We start from the raw sequence: 23107 nt of genomic DNA, 5'->3' as shown, positions 1-23107 counted from the left end.
CCATTACATAATGGTAAAGGGATCAATTCAACAAGAAGAGCTAACTATCCTAAATATATATGCACCCAACACAGGAGCACCCAGATTCATAAAGCAAGTCCTGAGCAACCTACAAAGGGACTTAAACTCCCACACAATAATAATGGGAGATTTTAACACCCCACTGTCAACATTAGACAGATCAACGAGACAGAAAGTTAACAAGGATATCTAGGAATTGAACTCAGCTCCGCACAAAGTGGACCTAATAGACATCTACAGAACTCTCCACCCCAAATCAACAGAATATACATTTTTTTCAGCACCACACCACACCTATTCCAAAATTGACCACATAGTTGGAAGTAAAGCTCTCCTCAGCAAATGTAAAAGAACAGAAATTATAACAAACTGTCTCTCAGACCACAGTGCAATCAAACTAGAACTCAGGATTAAGAAACTCACTCAAAACCACTCAACTACATGGAAACTGAACAACCTGCTCCTGAATGACTACTGGGTACATAATGAAATGAAGGCAGAAATAAAGATGTTCTTTGAAACCAACGAGAACAAAGACACGACATACCAGAATCTCTGGGACACATTTAAAGCAGTGTGATCCGCCTGCCTCGGCCTCCCAAAGTGCTGGGATTACAGGTGTGAGCCACCACGCCTGGCCCCATACTTATTAAAAATTAAAAAGAATCCTATCAGCATATTAAGAATGCTATAAATCAAGAGTGAACAGGCAACCTACAAAATGGGAGAAAATTTTCGCAACCTACTCATCTGACAAAGGGCTAATATCCAGAATCTACAATGAACTCAAACAAATTTACAAGAAAAAAACAAACAACCCCATCAAAAAGTGGGCGAAGGACATGAACAGACACTTCTCAAAAGAAGACATTTATGCAGCCAAAAAACACATGGAAAAATGCTCATCATCACTGGCCATCAGAGAAATGCAAATCAAAACCACAGTGAGATACCATCTCACACCAGTTAGAATGGCCATCATTAAAAAGGCAGGAAACAAGAGGTGCTGGAGAGGATGTGGAGAAATAGGAACACTTTTACACTGTTGGTGGGACTGTAAACTAGTTCAACCATTGTGGAAGTCAGTGTGGCGATTCCTCAGGGATCTAGAACTAGAAATACCATTTGACCCAGCCATCCCATTACTGGGTATATACCCAAAGGACTATAAATCATGCTGCTATAAAGACACATGCACACGTATGTTTATTGTGGCACTATTCACAATAGCAAAGACTTGGAACCAACAAGGATAGACTGGATTAAGAAAATGTGGCACATATACACCATGGAATACTATGCAGTCATAAAAAATGATGAGTTCATGTCCTTTGTAGGGACATGGATGAAACTGGAAATCATCATTCTCAGTAAACTATCGCAAGGACAAAAAACCAAACACCGCATGTTCTCACTCATAGGTGGGAATTGAACAATGAGAACTCATGGACACAGGAAGGGGAACATCACACTCCGGGGACTGTTGTGGGGTGGGGGGAGGGGGGAGGCACAGCATTAGGAGATATACCTAATGCTAAATGACGAGTTGATGGGTGCAGCAAACCAACATGGCACATGGATACATATGTAACAAACCTGCACATTTTGCACATGGACCCTAAAACCTAAAGTATAATAAAAAAAAAAAAATCCTCGCTACAACTCTATAAACTAGATAAGTGAATTCTAGTTAACATATCAAGGAAGAAACATTTTAAAAAATATGGTTACTTCATCACAGGAATGTGGCAGCATACTCCCTGTATTCACTACACAGTGGCTTAAAAGACGCATGGCAATGCGGCAATGCTAGTGACTCTCTGGTTATGTCCGATTCTCCAAGACAACTAATTTGCTTGGGCTCGGCAAGGACTCTGTCATAAGGAAGGTGTGCAGGAGCACTGCAATCAATTTAGGACATGGGTCCAGCACCGCAGAGACACAGTGCACCTCCACATCCGTTCTCCTCTTTCTGTAAGAAAATATGACTGGAAGTCAGGTGGGCGCCTTGTGAGTGGTGTCCTGAAGGAATGTTCCATGCCCCTTCCTCCTTGGGGATGCAGCCAGTCAGAAGTGTGGGCCTGTAATGGGGGCATCCGCCTCCTGTGCTGGGCAGGGGCACTTGCACAGCTATTGTTTTGGGTCTCTCTCACAGCAACTAGACCTGTATCCTACCTCACAAGATACCCCAACTTCAGGCCCAAGTGCCACCCCCAAACAGTACCATGAAAACACAACCAATAGTGGGGCTGAGGCTGCTGGAGGTGCAACAGATGCCATGCCCTTGGTAGAGCTGTGCCCTAGGTGGGAGGAGCTGGACACTCAAAATGTGGCCTGCAGAGTCTTTTGCCAGCAAGGTCCCTCCAGCATAGTGAAGGGCAGAGAAAGGTAGACACGTACTTTTCATCCTATTAAGATGCAAGTGGTATTTAAAAGCAAAGAGCCTAGGACCATCTATGAATTAAATTCTAGTATAACAAACTTTGAATAACTACATTTTTAGTCAAAAGGCTTTTAGAATTCATTTACAACATATACACAGTCCAATGTACTCTGTCTTATTTAAAAGGGATATTTGTCAGTTTTTCTGTTATGCTGGAATCCTAATCTACTAAATGATGAGAACTCATGGATCACTGGTAGCCTTTCTCATATGAAGCAGTTTGGACGTGAGGGTATCTTCTGTAACGGAATACAGCCTGCTGTTTTAATCTGATACTCCACCAAGATACGAGCGCTTGTACTACTGATGATAAGCGTCTCTCAGGGTGGAAGCCCCGGAATTTGTAGTATACAGTTAACGGGCTTTGTCTTTGAAACATTTTCTTCACGGTGATTTGCCAGAACTAGTTTGGCAGCCTTTGCAGTATAGAGCAGAGTTTAATTCTGTTTAGATTCAAGCTGAATACAGCTTTGTTTTATCTTGAAAGCAGGCCCACTTCAATAGTGGCATTTGATCTGAGCTAAGAAATGCCTTAAGTTCCCTGGTTTCATCAGCTCATAACTGAGTTCCCACATCCCCCATAAACAGAGTTATAAAAGTAAGACCTTTCAGAATGGTAGAAAGAGACATCAGGATTTCTGCATGCATCATTTCCTGGACAGCCAGGGGTCTGCCTTATCCTGATCCCCCTGCCTGAATCCAGGTCTTCTGGCACACACATGCCGCGCTGTGTCTTGCTCTTTAATTACAGGTTTGGGTTCAAGACTACACCTCAAGACATGCTAAATAAATTATCTCCACCTGACACCTTTCATCATAGGTTTGCAAGTCTGTGGCTGACTAAGACCTACAATTCCACTGTTGTTTGAACACAATTGCTGAATTCCTGCTAATTCAACCTAATATTAAGTCCTTATTACCATTTCACTCATTCATCTGGAAAAATAAAATATAGCATTTCATCTTAAGCTCTGGAATTATGATATCCTCTTCCTTTTAAATTGAAGTTTTCTTCTTCCTAAGGGATATTTGTCAGATGGATAAAAGCTTTCATACTTCCTTCAGGATATTTAACGTGTGGATCTGATTTCAAAAGCAAACCATGCAAACATTTTTGTAGTTTTCCTTTTTTTATGGTGAGAGACATAGATTTTCAAATCCTATTACTGTCCCAAGGCAGGCCTATTTAAACTTTCCTTGAGTTAGATAATCTCAGTGACCCCATACGAAAGACAAAACTTGGATCCAGCAAAGCAGCCTGTCAGGAAACCCATGGATATGGTCACTTGCTTTAGAACTCCAGAGAATGGAAGGCTCTTGGATCATTTTTACTTGCCTATAGCCCTTCTCTAATGCCACGATTTTCCAGGGCCAGAAATGGAAAGGTAGCAATGAGCCATTTACTTACTATCTATTCTCAGTTTCAAACATAGAACAGGGGCTAGTGCAGAGCAAGCACTCATTAACTGTGTGCTAGATATGGAAATAATGGAACTAACCATTTCTCCCAATTATACTCTTTTTAAATTTTTTTAGAGACATGGTCTCACTCTGTGACTCAGGCTGGAGTGCAGAGGCATGAGCATGTCTCACTGTAACCTGGAGCTCCTGGGCTCAAGTAGCCTCAGACCTCAGCCTCCTGAGTAGCTGGGACCACAGGTGTGCACCACCATAATTGGCTAATTTTTTAAAAAAAATTTTGTAGAGTTGAGGGTCTCTCTATGTTTCCCAGGCTAGTTTTGGACTCCTGGCCTCAAGTGATCTGCTTACCTTATCAAGTGCTGAGATTACAGGTGTTAGCCACTGTGCTCAGCCAACTATACTCTTAAATAGTATACCATTTCTTCATGTCCAGATATAAATGTAGAAATGCTTTAGCTAAAATTTATTTTAAAATAAGATTTTATCACTGGAACATTATACAGTTGACTCTTAAACAACACAAGATCCACTTATATGTGGATTTCTTTCAACGAATACAGTCGAATACATATTGGCAAGTTCTGCATCCACAACCAAACACAGGTGGGAAATACAGTATTTCTGGGATGTGAAACCTGCATCTATGGAGGGCCGAATTTTCCTATCTGCAGGTTCCACATGGCCAATCACAGGACTTGAACATGCTCAGATTTTGATATCCACGGTAGCGGGGGTGGGTCCTAGAACCAATTCCCCACAGATACTGAGGGACACTATACAGTAGTCCTCCCAACTCAAGTGAAAAGGTAATAGCAGTTTTCCTATCCACACTTTCAGTTACCTATGGTCAACTTCGGTCCAAAAATAGGCAGGTGTACTATAATTACATATTTTGAGAGAGGGAGACACCACATTCATAAAACTTTTATTACGGTATATAAGTTGTCCTATCTTATTGCTGTTAATCTCTTACTGTGCCTAATTTATAAATGTCACTTTATCATAGGTATGTATGTATAGTATATATAGAGTTCAGTACTATCTGTAGCTTCAGGCATCCACCTGGGGCCTTGAAACATATCCCTTGAGAATAAGCGGGGGACCCCTATAAACCACAAGTATAGAAGTGCAACCTATTGCTCTGATGTGTGTTATAAACTTCCTAAAGGCACGGCCTACATACTGTGCCCATGTCTGGACTTACTGCAGTACTGGAAGCACAACGGGAACTCAATAGCAATCTGCTGAATGAATGGATGGACAGATGGACACCATGGGATTCTTTCACAATGACACTCAATGTTACTGACAACTGGACATCTGGCTGAGATGCAGAGCCCAGGAATAATATTTCTGGTTTACAGGACCGGTGTATTGGGTTGTACTACAAGGGCAGTTTCATTTAAGTAATTTATTTTCGACTAGGGAAGGGAGTGGTATTAGGGTAAGAATCGTAGTGAAATATATTAAATACACTGACTATATACCAATGATGATGTGACACTGTCCGAGAGAGTACATTTCAAGGCCACCACACAACCGTCCAAAAAGGCCTCTGATATGGAAGAATCCTATTCATTATTTCAGAAGTATTTTTCTTCACTAGATTCTTTTGAGCATTCTACCATATCTGTTTTGCAGATAAGAAGATACTACAGTGTTAAAAACAAATTTGGATCTTAGGCTATAAATGGTTTTTAAAAATAGTTCTTTGACTACATTATTTGATAGATGATGTAAGATTTCTCAGGCTAATTTTGGTACCACATCTCCAGGTCTGGATCATGCAGAGAATCTGAGTAGGGCTTCCTAGAGTATGTTATCTCCTTCAAGCCTTAGAGACTCTAAACAAACAGTGGGCTAGTAATACTGTATGAGCTCATATAATCTTGTTGTTCACACTTGCACCTGTTGTAATCAGGATAACAAGGCAGGAAGAAGCAAGTTCCTGAGCTCTTCTTCATAGAAAGACCATTTTGGGTTCTCACATTCTCTGTGTATAATATCACTGGTCTGCTAAAAAAGATACATTAAACACCCCAGAAGTGTTTAACGATTTAACCACAATGTAGAGCAGAGGACATATCCTTCTATTTGCCTCGCACGTCCATGCTCTCTCTCTCTCACTTTCTCTCTCTCTCTCAATGTGTGTGCATGTTCCATGCATCACTGGAGACTAGTACTTCTAACTGATAAAAAGTCCCTACTGACAGTTTACCAAAACTCATGAAATAACAGTGCCCAACAGACAGCAATTCTCCATTTGGAATATAAAGTGTTGTTAAGTGAAACAGGTATTGTGGTGGACACACTCTCAGGAGGGCCCCCATGACCTATCCTCCTGATGGTCACACCTTTGTGGAATCCCCTCCCTTAAATATAGACAGAAGCTGCTCCTTGCTCCTAACCAACCGAATATGGCAGTGGTTCCGGAGGTCACTCCGGTGAATACATCATGTTATCCATGATGTCTCCATCTCGCTAGCAAGCTCACTCTAGAACACTCCTTGGTAGCTAGAGGAAGAAGGTGACCATGTTGGGAAAGCCCACTGACAGAGGTCTGGGGGAGGACCCTGGAACCTGGGGGGCCCTCTAGGACCTTTGGGTAGCCTATAGCCAACCGGTAAGAAGCCTGTCCTCAGTGCTGTAACTGTAGGACATGAATTATGCCAATAACCTGGGTGATGCAGCCAAGCCCCCAGATGAGACTGCTGCCCTGCCAGCAACTTGCCTGTAGCCTTGTGTTACCCGCAGGCATAGGAAGCAGCTACACTGTGTTGACTCCTGATCCAAAGCAACTGTGAGCTAGGCACTGTTTTAAGCCACTACATTTGTAGAAATTTGTTATATAGCAATTGAAAACTAATACCAATATCTATTTTTTTAATGAGAGTTATGTTAAAAATACTATTTTGAGAATAAATGCCTGCAAATATGGAAGGTGTATAAAGATATACCTTGTGTCTTTGTGAAAATGTTTGAAGGGCAGTATCTTTGTAAATGTTTTTTTTTTTTTTTTTGAGATGAAGTCTCACTCTGTTGCCCAAGCTGGATCTCGGCTCATTGCAACCTCCACCTCCCAGGTTCAAGCAATTCTCCTGCCTCAGCCTCCCAAGTAGCTGGGACTACAGGCACGTGCCACCATGCCCAGCTAATTTTTTTGTATTTTTAGTAGAGACAGGGTTTCACTATGTTGGCCAGGCTGGTCTTGAACTCCTGACCTCGTGATCTACCTGCCTTGGTGTCCCAAAGTGCTGGGATTACAGGTGTGAGCCACCACGCCTGGCCCTTTGTAAATATTTTTAAATTTTTTTTTTTGTAAACATTTTATCAGCTTATATTTTATAAAGACTTGAAAAGAGTGATTTGCCCAAGGCTACTGGCAGAGATTAGTAAGTGTCCCTTCCTTCATTTTCCCCTTTTTCCTTTTAGAAACAGAATCCTACCCTTTTCCTGCTAAGTGTGAACAGGGCTCTCGATTGCTGTGGCAGTGACTGCATTTCCCAGATGCCCCGAGGCATGTGGCTGTGCGACTATATTCTTGAAAATGGCTGTGAGTAAAGGTGACGTGTGCAGCTGGGTTCTGCAAAAGGAAGCTACTTGCCCTCCTTGTCCTCGTTCTCCTTTCCTGCTAGCTTTGAAAAGGTGAAGACTGGAATCACCACCTTGGACTCAAAGGTGAACACCATATGTTGATGAAGCTACCAGCCCACTGGTTCTATCTGCTAGCTTAATAGGCAAGGGGAGGCCAAGTTTATACCCGGCTTGATTTCACATCACTAACACCAAAACTGATGTCTATGCCACATTCATGTTGTGTATGTATGACGCCTGTAACTTTTAACTTTGTTTCTACCATGTCTGCTAAAATACATATCAAAACACACCACAGAGCTATTTTTACAGCTCTGTGTAAGAAAAGAAAGTTCTTACACAAGCTATGATAAGTAAATACTATAGTTTAAAATGCTGACCAGGCGTAGTGGCTCATGTCTGTAATCCCAGAACTTTGGGAGGCCAAGGAGGACAGAATGCTTGAGCCCAGGAATTTGAAACTAGCATGGGTAACATGGTGACAACCCATCTCTACCAACAAAACAAAACAAAAGCAACCCCAAAATTAGCTAGGCATGGTAGCCCACCTATAGTCCCAGCTACTCAGGAGACTGAGGTAAGAAGGATCACCTGAGCCTGGGAGCAGAGGTTGCAGTGAGCTGAGATCACACCACTGTACTCCAGCCTGGGTGACAGAGTGAGACTCTGTCTCAAAAACAAAACAAAAACCCACACAAAGTAGTATGGCAGATGTAATGTTAATGACACACAAAATATTAACCAGGAGCACATCTCATCAGTATGCTAACCTCGACTGTTAATGTAATTTATATGTAATATTAAAAAAACCCTGGAAATACAGGATTGTGTCTATCAAAAGCAAATCTATTAGCAGAGCAGGGATGTAACTGACTCAAATGGAAATACATTTATTAGATGAGACATAGAAAGGTAACACGGATCTAATTAAGACAAACAAAAAACAATAACCACAGAACCAGAACCAACAAACACTTGCTCTTTTTCTTCCCAGTCAAAACTCTTTAACATTGCTTTTTCTCTCTCCTCCAACATCTGCTGAGAAAATGGTAAATTGCCCCGTCATTCTAAAGGAACCCATGCTAACACTGGGAAAGTGTCAGAGAAGTAACACAGAAAATAAGGACGTCCATGGTCAGGAGAGTCAGCCCAGGACAGCAACGGGGCCTCCGCAGGAACAGGTACTGTGTCTGAACCCTGATCAGGCAGCTCTGGGAGTCAATGAAACCCCTGAGGCACACGACAAGAAGGGTTGTTTTTGTTTTCATGAAAATCATAAGTCCTTCAGTAAAGGAGGTGTGTCTGCATAGGATCAGAGAAAATCCATGAAAGGAAAAATGGGAAAGGACATGAGTGCCCTTTGTAGACCATGAGATTTTCTCTCCAGGCATAGAGTACAACAAAAAGTGATGCAGAAGGGACAGTAACTTCTCAATGGGAAGGAGTCCAAGGGCAGGTGTATCACCCACAGACTGCAAACAGGTGTGCAAGGAAGCAGGTGTGTGGGGGGAGGGCTATAACTGGGCTTTGTGGGCAGAGGCTCCATTCCTGTAGGGGCTCATAGCTTTAGAACCTAGGTCTCTGCCTGCCATGGGGAATCAGGCAGCCAGCACCTCTACCCTGTTAGATAAAGTTGCAATACAAAAAGGAGAGGGACAAATGGGACAATTTGATGTCACATAGGGCTGCTATGGTCCCTTTCAAAACTCACGTTGAAACTTAATCCCCAAAGTGGCAGTATTGAGAGGTGGGGCCTTTAAGAGGTGACCGGATCATGAGGGCCCTGCCTTCATAAACAGATTATCATGGGAGTGGGACTGGTGGCTTTATAAGAAGAGGAAGAGAGACCTGAGCTAGCCCGTGAGCACACTCAGCACCCTTGCCATGTGAGGCCCTGTCCCATCCTGGGACTCTGCAGAGTCCCCACCAGCAGGATGTCTCTCACCAGATGCAGCTCCTCAACCTTGGATTTCCATGCCTCCATTACTGTAAAAAATAAACTCCTTCTCTTTGCAAATTACCCGGTTTCAGGTATTCTGTTATAAGCAACAGAAAATGGGCTAGGACAAGGGCCTACTGACTTCTTTCATTAAACAGGCAAGCAGAACCCTGGAATGGCTTCCTCAGACCCTGTCCTGCTCAGACATCACTTCCTGTCACTCTCCCGTTGCTCACTGTGCTCCAGACATGTCGCTGACTTGCTGGTCCAGCAGCCTCCAGGTAAGCTCCTGATCCTAGCTCTCCTCTCTACCTCAGATACTCTTCCTCCAGGTCGATCCATATGGCTCATTCTCACTTTCCTCAGTGTCTTTTCAAATTATGCTTCTTCAACAAGACCTTCTCTGATGATTAAAAAAAGGGGAGGGGGTCAGGATGCTGTCTCAGTGCCAATTCCAGGCACAATTGGAACAACTGGTTTCATTGCCGTCCCCCTGCCCCCAGGCAGCTGGGACCCCAGCATTGAAGTCTGTGCAGATGAACTCCCACTCCAGCCCCTCTTGCTCAATCAGGGCCTAACTCCCCTGCCTGCCGCCGGCTTGGCCTCCCCCAGGTGCTCTCTGGTGTGGCTGATCTCCTGCAATCGGGCTGGAGTCCTCACCTTGACAGCCACTCACCCCCCACGAGAGACCACCACTGCCCCCTCCCCATTAATCTAATCAGCCAGCACCTGGGATTATTTTAGTGGGAAGATTTATTGAAGAGGGCGTAGAACACACGAGTTTATTATTTTCTAATGAGTTTGTATTGTGCCTTTAAAGTCTTCATAGAGAAAACTGGAGAGGCTGTCCTAACTTCACCTCAGCACTGGCCCTGGCAGCGAGGGCCTGCCCTGTGTCCTGTGCATGCTCACCACCCTTTCCTCTGTACCTCTGCATGGCACATAAACACTAGGCACAGAGACTTGAAAATCATCCATCTTTCCAAACCTCACTGAATTCACAACTGGCCAGCACTAGAGAGGACCCTGCCCTCATGGCCGCACAGTCACTGGGGGAGACAGACAGTAAATCTGGGATCACCGGACAGTCACACTGCAGCAAGTGCTATGGGAATGCAGGCTCTGCACTTACCGGCTGCACAGTCAACACCAGATCCCAAAACCATCCTGACCGTGGCCACACCCACCTCCTAGGGCTATGGCATGGGCCAAAGGAGAGAAGGGAAGGGAAAAGTGTGCACTGTGCTGGTCCTTGGGATGGTCCAGTTTGTCAGCTACTAACAGAATCCTTTATAAGCCGGGCGGACATCAGACACCTCTTTGTATCAGTGACTAGCAGGGTATCTTCAATAAATATTTACACAATGATAAAAGGAGTAAGAATATTAGACATAAATGACTGTAATTTGGAAACAATTTACATCTGTAAGTTCAAATTCTTTTTCTATAAAATCAGTAAAATTATAAAGTTATCAACAAATAGGTAACATGTAACTAATTTGCTGACCCCACACACATACACACACACACACACACACACACACACACACACACACACACATCTCATTTCTGAAGTGACAAAACAAAATTAAAATAATACTGCTATTAGCTTCTCATAAGCTTAGGCCAAGGTGTATGTGAAATACTGAAGAAGGCATGACTCCTACACAGACTCTTCCCTAACAGTCATGTTTCATCTGAAACCGTGAAATGTGGTGTTTGCACAGCCACATCCTCATTTCAGTGTCTCTTACCTATTAACCCTTACCTAATAACTCTAAATGATTCACTCAACTTCCTTGGTTTGAATAACTGCTGCTCCCCAAACTTATATTCTCATTTTAATGGTGAAAGATCCCCCTAAGATCCTATTAAAAAGGACATCCTATTAACTTTCCTTTACATTGCCTAAGAGGTAAAAAGCCAGACATGTGCAATAAGGAGGTGTGTCTTAGGAAGGATTATGCTCCTGGTAAGATGAAACTAAATTAATAAAGACAATAAAAACAACTTCACCTCCAGGAATCCATAACAACTGCCCTCCAACTTCCCATGTAAAGCATTCCAGAGCTTATTAACTGCACATTCTAAAGGATAGCCCAGGGCTTGTGACAGTATGTCATTTGCAGGTCATGTTACTACCTGTATTTTGTTTAGAATAACTGAGAGAAATAAAGAATGTGACTGAGCCACCAAACTGACTAAGGCTGCCTGCATTCTATCAACATGTGATCAATCCTCCCTGATTGTCTCACCCGAAGAATTTCCAAAATTCCTGATGCAAGAGTTTTTAGCAATTTTTTTTTAACAACAACAAAAAAAAACTGCTACAGTTGTGGCTGAAATATATGGAAAACTTGGGTAATGCCAAACAGTACAAATTATGGAAATTTAAAAAACATATTAGATAAAAATATTCAACACCATTAGTTAAAAGTAGTATTCGCTATAAATAATGCTGCTGCGCTGAAGTATTCTTACAATTATTAGTATAAAAAGAGAATCAACTAGCATTACTTTAAAATGCTATAATAATATTATAGGTATTTTATATATAGAAGCTCTACAAGAGCTTTCTTCTCACATCTCCTAAGTTTGAAGGTTTGAGGTGTAACGTTAAAAGGATCTGTGGTGAGTGACAACTTGTTGAAGGCTGAGGTGAGCTGATGGCCTCCTATTTCCTTCTAGATCTATAGGTTACAACATTAAACCTAATCCCTCAGAACACTAGCCAGAACACTCTTCCCAGGAAAGCTGGTCTCTAACTTCTATGGCAATTCAGTCTCCCTCTTCCTGGGAAGGAACGGAGGCATTGAGTGTGGCCCATCACAGCCCTTCCCTGCTCTAAGACAGTGACTCTTCTTTAAAAAATTGAGATAAATGTCACATACCATATAATTCGCTCTGTTCAAGTGTACACTTCAATGGTTTTCAGTATATTCACAAAATTGTGCAACTTTAAAAAACTGAGATAAACATCACATACCATATAATTCGCTCTGTTCAAGTGTACACTTCAATGGTTTTCAGTATATTCACAAAATTGTGCAACTTTAAAAAACTGAGATAAACATCACATACCATATAATTCGCTCTGTTCAAGTGTACACTTCAATGGTTTTCAGTATATTCACAAAATTGTGCAACTTTAAAAAACTGAGATAAACATCACATACCATATAATTCGCTCTGTTCAAGTGTACACTTCAATGGTTTTCAGTATATTCACAAAATTGTGCAACCATTATCACTAACTCCAGCACATTTTCCTCACTCCCAAGAGAAACCCCGGGCCCATTCGCTGTCCCTCTCCATTCCTCCTTCCTTCAGCTCCTGGCAACCACTAATCTATTTTCTGTCTCTATGGATTTACCTGTTCTGGACATTTCATCTAAATGGAATCACACAATAGAGGTTGTTTGTGTCTAGTTTGTCACACCAAGTATAATGTTTTCAAGGTCTATCCATGTTGCAGCAATACTTTATTTCTTTTTATGACTAATTTTCCATTGTGTGGATATAATGCTTTTGTGCATCCAGTCATCTATTGGGTGGTTTCCACTTTTTGACTATCATGAATAATGCTGTTATGTACATTTGTGCATACATTTTTGGGTGGGCATTTGTTTTCAGTTCTATTGGGTGAGAGTTCCCTACCACCTGGGAGTGGAACTGCTGGGCCATCTGGTAACTCTGTTTAACTTTTTGAGGAGCTATGAGACTGTTTCCCAGAGCTGCTGTACCCTTTTACATTCTCACCAGCAACGTATGAGGGTTCCAATTTCTCCACATCCACACCAACACTTGCTACTGCCTATCTTTTTATTATATCCATCCCAGTGGGAATGAAGTAGTCTCGCACTGTGGTTTTGATTTGCATATCCCTGACTAATGATGCTGAACATCTTTTCATGCGCTAATTTGTCATTTTTATATCTTTCTTGGAGAAATATTTCTTCAAATCCTTTGCTCACTTTAAAATGGGTTGTTTTTCTAAAGATTAAACTCTGATCAGATACACATTCTCCCATTCTGTGGGTTATTTCACTTTCATGGTAGTGTTCTTTGGATACAAATTTGAACTCATTAAAATTAAAAAATTTGTCCCCATTAAAATAAAAATAAAAAATCTTCTGTTTCTTTGGTTGTTTATGCTTTAGGTGATGTATCTAAGCCATTGCCTAATCCAAGGTCATAAATATGTATGTAAACCTATGTTTTCTTCTAGGAATATTCCAGTTTTAACTCTTAAATTTAGGTCTTTATCTATTTTGAGTTAATTTTTGTATATAGTACAAGGTAGGAGTCCAATTTCATTCTTTTGCATGTGGAGATCCAGTTTTCCCAGCACCATTCTTTGAAAGGACAATTCTTTCCCCAATTAGTTGTCAACTGAACATAAATGTATGGATTTTCTTTTTTCTGGAACCTCAGTTATATTCCATTGACCTGTATGTTAATCCTTATGCCAGCGCCACACAGTCTTGATTACTGTAGCTCTGTAGTAACTGCTTCAATTGGGAAGTGTGAGCCCTCTAGCTTTGTTCCTTTTCAAGATTGTTTTGGCTATTCTGGGTCTCCCACATTTCCGTGAGAAATTTTATGATTAGATTTGTCATTTTCTGCAAAAAAAGCAGCTGAGGTTTTGATAGAGATTGTGTTAAATCTGTAGGTCAATTTGGGGTGTACTGCCATCTTTAACAATAGTAAGTCTTACAATCCATGAACCTGAGACATCTTTCCATTTATTTAGGTCTTCTTTCTTTCAATAATATTTTACAGTTTTTACTTTACAAGTCTTGAATTTCTTTTGCTAAATTTATTCCTAAGTATTTTACTCTTCCAGATGCTATTGTAAATAGAATGGTCTTCTTAAATTTAATTTTTAGATTGTTTGTTGCTAGAATACAGAAAAACAATTTTTGCATATTGATCTCATATCATGCAACCCTGCTGAACTGGTTATCAGTTTTTTTTTTTTTTTTGAGATGGAGTTTTGCTCTTGTTGCCCAGGCTGAAGTGCAATGGGATGATCTCGGCTCACTGTGGCCTCTGCCTCCCAGGTTCATGCAATTCTCCTGCCTCGGCCTCCCTGGTAGCTGGGATTACAGGTGCACACCACCATGCCCAGCTAATTTTTTGTATTTTTAGTAGAGACAGGGTTTTGCCATGTTGACCAGGCTGGTCTTCAACTCCTGGCCTCAAATGATCCACCTGCCTCAGTCTCCCAAAATGCTGGGATTACAAAGCATGAGTCACTGCACCCAGCCTATCAGTTCTGTGTGTGTGTGTGTGTGTGTGTGTGTATTCCTTAGGATTTTCTATGTACAAGATCATGCATGTCATCTGCAAAGAGAGATAATTTTATTTCTTCCTTGTAATATGAATGCTTTTAATTTTTTTCTTGACAAATTCCTATGGTGAAAACCACCAGTACAATATTGAATAGAAGGGGCAATGGCAGACATTGCTGTCTTATTCCCATCTTAGAGGAAAGCTTTCAGTCTTTCACCCTGAGTATAATGTCAGCTGTGGGCTTTTTCTAGGTGCTCTTTTTAGGCTGAGGATCAGCACTGACTCTTGATTCCTTATCCTCAGTTACTGCCAATCAATCCTGAAGTCTTGATAATTTTATTTCAATATATTCCTTGTAGCTTTTCCCTTCCATACTCATCCTCAATGCCCAGGTATAGATCCTCATCACCTCTTGCCTAGATTGTAAGGCCCTTGGGGTACGTAGGGTCTATGTGCATATATGTTTTACTTACCAAAAAAAGTTACATTCATTAAACAAAACCAAGATGCTGTGGAAAATGAAGACAAGAACAGGCAGCAGCTACCAGAAATAAAAATATCCTTGCCAAAACAAAAACAAAAACAAAAACCGAACCAGAAACAGTGGGAAGAGCAGGAGGATAAAATCAAGGCAATCTCCAAGAATAAAGCAAAAACACAGGAAGAAGAGATAAATCAAATGGAGAAACTTCTGTTTCAGCAGCATAATGGGTCTGCTATTTCCAACAGTCCTCCTGAATGAAACAACTAAACGCTGGATGAAATATTTAAATGAATTTTTTTGGTAAATATGTTGCTGAGAGAAGAATAAAATGTTATCAAAATGATGTAGATCATTCTAACAGATTAAAAAACAGATTAAAAAACTATATTTTTCTATTTGTTTTCATCTATTTCTTGGATAGATTGTTTTCTCCCTGCCTTCAATCTCTGTACCCCCAATCTATCATCCATACTGAAACCTTAACTTTTTGCCTGCAGCTTACATCTATCTGCTCATGTCACTTCTCTGCTTACAAACTTCAAACCTCTAAGGCCTCCCTATTCCCTCCCCAGTCATATATAAGCCTCTGAGCAGACATAAAGAACTCTTCATGACTTGATCCCAGTCTGATTTTCAACCCCCAAACAACAGCCCCTCCCTTCTGTTCTAAGTTCCCTATCATCAAGCAACCAGGACTAATATATTCTCTAACCACTTTCTATCATACCTTACTTGTTCCTCACTCCCTCCCCTCCCTACTGTGGCTTAAGCTAGGGTAAAATCTGAATCAGAAGCAACTAAGCCCAGATTAATGGTCATTTCTGACTCCACGAGGCAAAATTCAACACTTCTCTATTTATAATAGTGTTCTCACAGCACTGCATTGTATCATTTTTCACACTGTCTTGTACATGTATATATCATCCATCCTGAAAGATGCCATTCTAATGAATTAACACAAACGAGGAGAAGTGGTGGTGGGATTAGATAAAAGTTGTGGTTTTATTGTTCTAAATAATTTAGTTCTAAAACATCTCTATCGGAAAAAGGTTTTATGGTTGACTTGGGAAAGTAGAATAAGCAAAATCACTGGGAAAGATAAGTTAACATGGAGATTTTCCAAACTGTGCACCATTATCTACTGGTGGCTTGTAAAATCTCTACAGTAGCTTGTGACCTGCATTAAAAAAAAAAAAAAAAAAAAGAAAAGAAAATGGGACAGAAAATATGTAGTGCACCGCACAGAGGGTAACTTTAGATTTGTGGTACTTTTGTTTCAGTTTCACTCCCACATATATGTACACATACACACCTAAATGTACATACATGTATTGTACAATAGATCATAATGTAAAATGCATTTCTTACTGCAGGTTTGCTCAAAATGCTTAAACGCCAGTGAGTAAACAGTTCAAGGACAGATTAAAAAATCAGTGCTACTAAAGTAAAAAGAGAAGTCAATGATATAACAGCAGGTGAAAATGCTTAAGATGGGTGATCTCATAGCATATTCTGACTTTACCCATGGGGAAGGTGGACCACAAACACAGCAATGGCTGCTGTGGCTCTCAACTCTGAGCGCTTTAAAGTATTGTGTTTCTCTAACTTGGTAGCATCAGAACGCAGGGCAAGTCCCAGTGATGTGCAAGTCTCTACTGATCTTGCTTCTTTGTTCCTGTCTTCATGATGCACTTAAAATCTGATTATCACCTAAACAGAACAAAAGGAGTCATAGGTTGTAGGTTAAACATAAAATACGTTTTGCTAACCATTCTGAGATGCACCATCCTAGAAAATAAAAGACAGTGAATTTCTGAAGTAATCATAATGAACAAATAGAGGATGTGAAAGTAATTCAGATTACTGTGTTACAGTATTGTACCACAGTTAATTTCCCGGGTTTGACGGTGCACCATGGTTACGTAGAATGTTATCACTGGGGAAGCTGGGTGAAAGGTATTTTGCAACTTATGAATATAAACTATTTTGAGATAAGAAGTTATTAAAAAATAAGATTAGAGTGTTTTGTGAATTCCAAGGATTAGTCCCACAGACTAGTTTGAGACTGACTCCACTGCAGTGATCATGTTTATTACTCACTACTGATGAGCTTAGAGCTGAATTATCTTATTTCAAATAAGCAAACTCCACTGCACCTAGTGTTACTCTACTTGCCTTCAATACTGTGCTTCTCTAAACTAACTGTGGCAGCATATTATTATCTAAAATATTTTAATGTATTTCTTTATTCATGTTCATTTAAATTCAATCAGGACAGAGTATTCAACTTTTTAGAGGACATACTAAGTTTTAAGAGGGAAAATGGGTTAGAAAAAGTGGTTATGAAATAAATGTAAACTATCACTTGATTTATAGACATCTATTGCTTCCATTTAAAGGACTTAGCAGTATGAAAGGATTGTTTGGACGTACTTTGGCTTAAGTGGAAAAAAGTTATGGCTGCAATTGTATAAATCATTTCAAATACTGTTTGATTTTAGCTTTTAAGTGTCTGAGTTTTTCTAAATGTTCTGAGAAAGTCTGGTTCACTTTTCACTCTCCATAAATCAGCAAGTATTTCAAAGCTTCCCCAAGACACAAAAAAACATACACATATGAAAAGAATGATTGCATCATCACTAAGTTAGGAATTTGAAGATAATGTATGTTAAAGAAAGCAAATAACTGCTTTCTTTTATAATTATTAAATATATACATTACAAATCATGATGTGTGCAAGACACCAAGATAAACTATTCTAGCACATTAATAATCACATATGGTCATGGAAGGCTGTTGGGAGCACGAATGACCATAACTGTGCTCAAGCAACTAACTGTGCATTATCATGGGGACCCCTGGTGGCCTGGCCAATGGCTAGTCTCGAGGAGCAGAGACTCCCTCAAAACTGACTAATGAAAGAATGCTGAACACACAGATTCCCATCAATTTTAGTCTATTTGTTTTTCCTGCTTTGACACATCCTACATGCAACTGATTTTATTTACACATACCATTTTTATCATGTCACTTACCTTTTTTTTTTCAATTCGCCTTTCAAGCTCTACATTATTTTATTATACTGACAATAATAACAATAATAATAATACATGACATTTGTTTAGTGTTTACTGGGTGCCAGGCATTGGGCTAAGCACTTTGATCGTACATTATTTCAGTCATAGCCCTCTGACTTAGATATCACCATCTTACTGATGAAGATCTCACACCAAGCTCACCTGATTCTACAGCACCACACTCTACAGTATGCCTGAATTGTCCATCATGTCTGATTAATCTCACCCTCCTCAGAGGAGCCACCTCTACTCATGTTGCAACTCCACACAGAGCTTTAGCTTTGTACAACCTATTTCCACACATAACGTTCTCATTCCTGTCTTGGTAATTTGAATATGCCACTCTTTATCCTGGAATGTTCTCTTCTCTCAAGCACACACACTAGCACTCTTTCAAACCATAGGTCAAACCAGAAACATTCCAAATGAGGATGTTTGCCTTTTCTATTATTATTTAGCAACAGTTTGAAAGTTCAAGCCATTGAATCAGTTGAGGACAAACAGAAACATACAGCTATTGGAAAGGGGCAGCAAAAATATTATTTACAAATGTTGTGAGTGATGTGTATCTAGAAAACGCTGAAATTATGGCAGGTATCAAAGATAGTATGTGTTCATTAGAATTTCCAGCCACAAAAATTAACAAATGAAAACAAGTAACTTCCTTATGTATCAATGATAATCAGATAGAAAAAGGTGGTAGGATAAACATCCCATTCACAACAACAAAAAAACCATAAAACAAATTCATTTAAAAAGGTGTATGGGGGGGGCTGTTCCAAGATGGCCGAATAGGAACAGCTCCAGTCTACAGCTCCCAGCGTGAGCGACGCAGAAGACGGGTGATTTCTGCATTTCCAACTGAGGTACTGGGTTCATCCCACTGGGGCTCGTTGGACAGTGGGGGCAAGACAGTGGGTGCAGCCCACCAAGCGTGAGCCGAAGCAGGGCGCATCGCCTCACCCAGAAAGTGCAAGGGGTCAGGGAATTCTCTTTCCTAGCAAAGGGAAGGGGTGACAGACACCACCTGGAAAATCGGGTCACTCCCACCCTAATACTGCACTTTTCCAACGGTCTTAGCAAACGGCACACCAGGAGATTATATCCCGCACCTGGCTTAGAGGGTCCCACGCCCACCAAGCCTCGCTCATTGCTAGCACAGCAGTCTGAGATCGATCTGCAAGGCGGCAGCAAGGCTGGGGGAGGGGCGCCTGCCATTGCTGAGGCTTGAGTAGGTAAATAAAGTGGCCAGGAAGCTCAAACTGGATGGAGCCCACCGCAGCTCAAGGAGGCCTGCCTGCCTCTGTAGACTCCACCTCTGGGGGCAGGGCATAGCTGAACAAAAGGCAGCAGAAACCTCTGCAGACTTCAATGTCCCTGTCTGACAGCTTGGAAGAGAGTAGTGGTTCTCGCAGCACGGAGTTTGAGATCTGAGAACAGACAGACTGCCTCCTCCAGTGGGTCCCTGACCCTCGAGTAGCCTAACTGGGAGGCACCCCACAGTAGGGGCAGACTGACACCTCACATGGCCAGGTACCCCTCTGAGACAAAGCTTCCAGAGGAACGATGAGGCAGGAACATTTGCAGTTCAGCAATATTCGCTGTTCTGCAGCCTCCGCTGCTGATACCCAGGCAAATAGCGTCTGAAGTGGACCTCCAGCAAACTCCAACAGACCTGCAGCTGAGGGTCCTAACTGTTAGAAGGAAAACTAACAAACAGAAAGGACATCCACACCAAAACCCCATCTGTACGTCACCATCATCAAAGACCAAAGGTAGATAAAACCACAAATATGGGGAAAAAACAGAGCAGAAAAGCTGAAAATTCTAAAAATCAGAGCATCTCTCCCCCTCCAAAGGAACGCAGCTCCTCGCCAGCAATGGAACAAAGCTGGACGGAGAATGACTTTGATGAGTTGAGAGAAGAAGGTTTCAGACAATCAAACTTCTCTGAGCTAAAGGAGGAAGTTCAAACCCAAAGCAAAGAAGCTAAAAACCTTGAAAAAAGATTAGACGAATGGCTAACTAGAATAACCAGTGTAGAGAAGTCCTTAAATGACCTGATGGACCTGAAAACCATGGCACAAGAACTACGTGACGGATGCACAAGCTTCAGTAGCCGATTCGATCAACTGGAAGAAAGGGTATCAGTGATTGAAGATCAAATAAATGAAATGAAGCGAGAAGAGAAGTTTAGAGAAGAAAGGGTAAAAAGAAACGAACAAAGCCTCCAAGAAATAAGAGACTATGTGAAAAGACAAAATCTACGTCTGATTGGTGTACCTGAAAGTGACGGGGAGAATGGAACCAAGTTGGAAAACACTCTGCAGGATATTATCCAGGAGAACTTCCCCAGCCTAGCAAGGCAGGCCAACATTCAAATTCAGGAAATACAGAGAATGCCACAAAGATACTCCTCAAGACGAGCAACTCCAAGACACATAACTGTCAGATTTACCAAAGTTGAAATGAAGGAAAAAATGTTAAGGGCAGCCAGAGAGAAAGGTAGGGTTACCCACAAAGGGAAACCCATCAGACTAACAGTGATCTCTCGGCAGAAACTTTACAAGCCAGAAGAGAGTGGGGGCCAATATTCAACATTCTTAAAGAAAACAATTTTCAAACAGGAATTTCTTATCCAGCCAAACTAAACTTCATAAGTGAAGGAGAAATAAAATCCTTTACAGACAAGTAAATGAGGAGAGATTTTGTCACCACCAGGCCTACCCTAAAAGAGCTCCTGAAGGAAGCACTAAACATGGAAAGAACAACCGGTACCAGCCACTGCAAAAACATGCCAAATCGTAAAGACCATCAAGGCTAGGAAGAAACTACATCAACTAACAAGCAAAATAACCAGCTAACATCATAATGACAGGATCAAATTCACACATAACAATATAAACCTTAAATGTAAATGGGCTAAATGCTCCAATTAAAAGACACAGACTGGCAAATTGGATAAAGAGTCAAGACCCATCAGTGTGCTGTATTCAGGAGACCCATCTCACATGCAGAAACACACATAGACTCAAAATAAAGGGATGGAGGAAGATCTACCAAGCAAATGGAAAACAAAAAAGGCAGAGGTTGCAATCCTAGTCTCTGATAAAACAGACTCTAAACCAACAGAGATCAAAAGAGACAAAGAAGGCCATTACATAATGGTAGAGGGATCAATACAACAAGAACAGCTAACTATCTTAAATATATATGCATCCAATACACGAGCACCCAGATTCATAAAGTAAGTCCTTAGAGATCTACAAAGAGACTTAGACTCCCACACAATAATAATGGGAGACTTTAACACCCCACTGTCAACATTACACAGATCAATGAGACACAAAGTTAACAAGGATATTCAGGAATTGAACTCAGCTCTGCATCAAGCGGACCTAATACACATCTATAGAACTCTCCACCCCAAATCAACAGAATATACATTCTTCTCAGCACCACATCACACTTATTCCAAAATTGACCACATAGTTGGAAGTAAAGCACTCCACAGCAAATGTAAAAGAACGGAAATTATAACAAACTGTCTCTCAGACCACAGTGCAATCAAACTAGAACTCAGGATTAAGAAACTCACTCAAAACTGCTCAACTACATGGAAACTGAACAACCTGCTCCTGAATGACTACTGGGTACATAATGAAATGAAGGCAGAAATAAAGATGTTCTTTGAAACCAATAAGAACAAAGACACAACATACCAGAATCTCTGGGACACATTTACACCAGTGTGTAGAGGGAAATTTATAGCACTAAATGCCCACAAGAGAAAGCAGGAAAGATCTAAACTTGACACCCTAACATCACAATTAAAAGAACTAGAAAACAGCAAACACATTCAAAAGCTAGCAGAAGGCAAGAAATAACCAAGATCAGAGAAGAACTGAAGGAGATAGAGACACAAAAAACCCTTCAAAAAATCAATGAATCCAGGAGCTGGGTTTTTGAAAAGATCAACAAAATTGATAGACTGCTAGCAAGACTAATAAAGAAGAAAAGAGAGAAGAATCAAATAGATGCAATAAAAAATGATAAAGGGGATATCACCACCAATCCCACAGAAATACAAACTACCATCAGAGAATACTATAAACACCTCTACGCAAATAAACTAGAAAATTTAGAAGAAATGGATAAATTCCTCGACACATACACTCTCCCAAGACTAAACCAGAAAGAAGTTGAATCCCTGAATAGACAACAACAGGCTCTGAAATTGAGGCAATAATAGCCTACCAACCAAAAAAAGTCCAGGACCAGACGGATTCACAGCCGAATTCTACCAGAGGTACAAGGAGGAACTGGTACCATTCCTTCTGAAACTATTCCAATCAATAGAAAAAGAGGGAATCCTCCCTAACTCATTTTATGAGGCCAGCATCCTCCTCATACCAAAGCCTGGCAGAGACACAACAAAAATAGAGAATTTTAGATCAATATCCCTGATGAACATTGATGCAAAAATCCTCAATAAAATACTGGCAAACAGAATGCAGCAGCACATCAAAAAGCTTATCCACCATGATCAAGTGGGCTTCATCCCTGGGATGCAAGGTTGGTTCAACATATGCAAATCAATAAATGTAATCCAGCATATAAACAGAACCAAAGACAAAAACCACATGATTATCTCCATAGACACATAAAAGGCCTTTGAGAAAATTCAACAACTCTTCATGCTAAAAACTCTCAATAAATTAGGTATTGATGGGACGTATCTCAAAATAGTAAGAGCTGTCTATGACAAACTCATAGCCAATATCATACTGAATGGGCAAAAACTAGAAGCATTCCATTTGAAAACTGGCAAA

The 23107-nt window shown here is 40.8% G+C and overlaps 1 protein-coding gene across 5 annotated transcripts in view; it reads right to left on the bottom strand.

Annotated features, from left to right (window-relative positions):
• Positions 1-23107, bottom strand: part of MIPEP (mitochondrial intermediate peptidase) — a 170961-nt gene that overhangs the window by 34614 nt on the left and 113240 nt on the right. Inside the window, exon 17 of one of the 5 annotated variants that reach the window (XM_063618839.1) lies at positions 16174-16908. The exons of 3 other annotated variants lie outside the window; for them this stretch is intronic. In XM_063618839.1, the coding sequence (XP_063474909.1) occupies positions 16891-16908 (18 nt within the window). In that variant the 3' untranslated portion in view covers positions 16174-16890. Of the gene's footprint in view, positions 1-16173; positions 16909-23107 lie in introns of those variants that run through there. One more of the 5 variants, XR_008651194.2, reaches the window with a different exon arrangement.

Source organism: Symphalangus syndactylus, chromosome 15 (genome assembly GCF_028878055.3).
Source record: "Symphalangus syndactylus isolate Jambi chromosome 15, NHGRI_mSymSyn1-v2.1_pri, whole genome shotgun sequence".
In the NCBI taxonomy this organism is placed as follows: domain Eukaryota; kingdom Metazoa; phylum Chordata; class Mammalia; order Primates; family Hylobatidae; genus Symphalangus; species Symphalangus syndactylus.
This window is presented reverse-complemented; position numbering and strand designations above follow the sequence as displayed.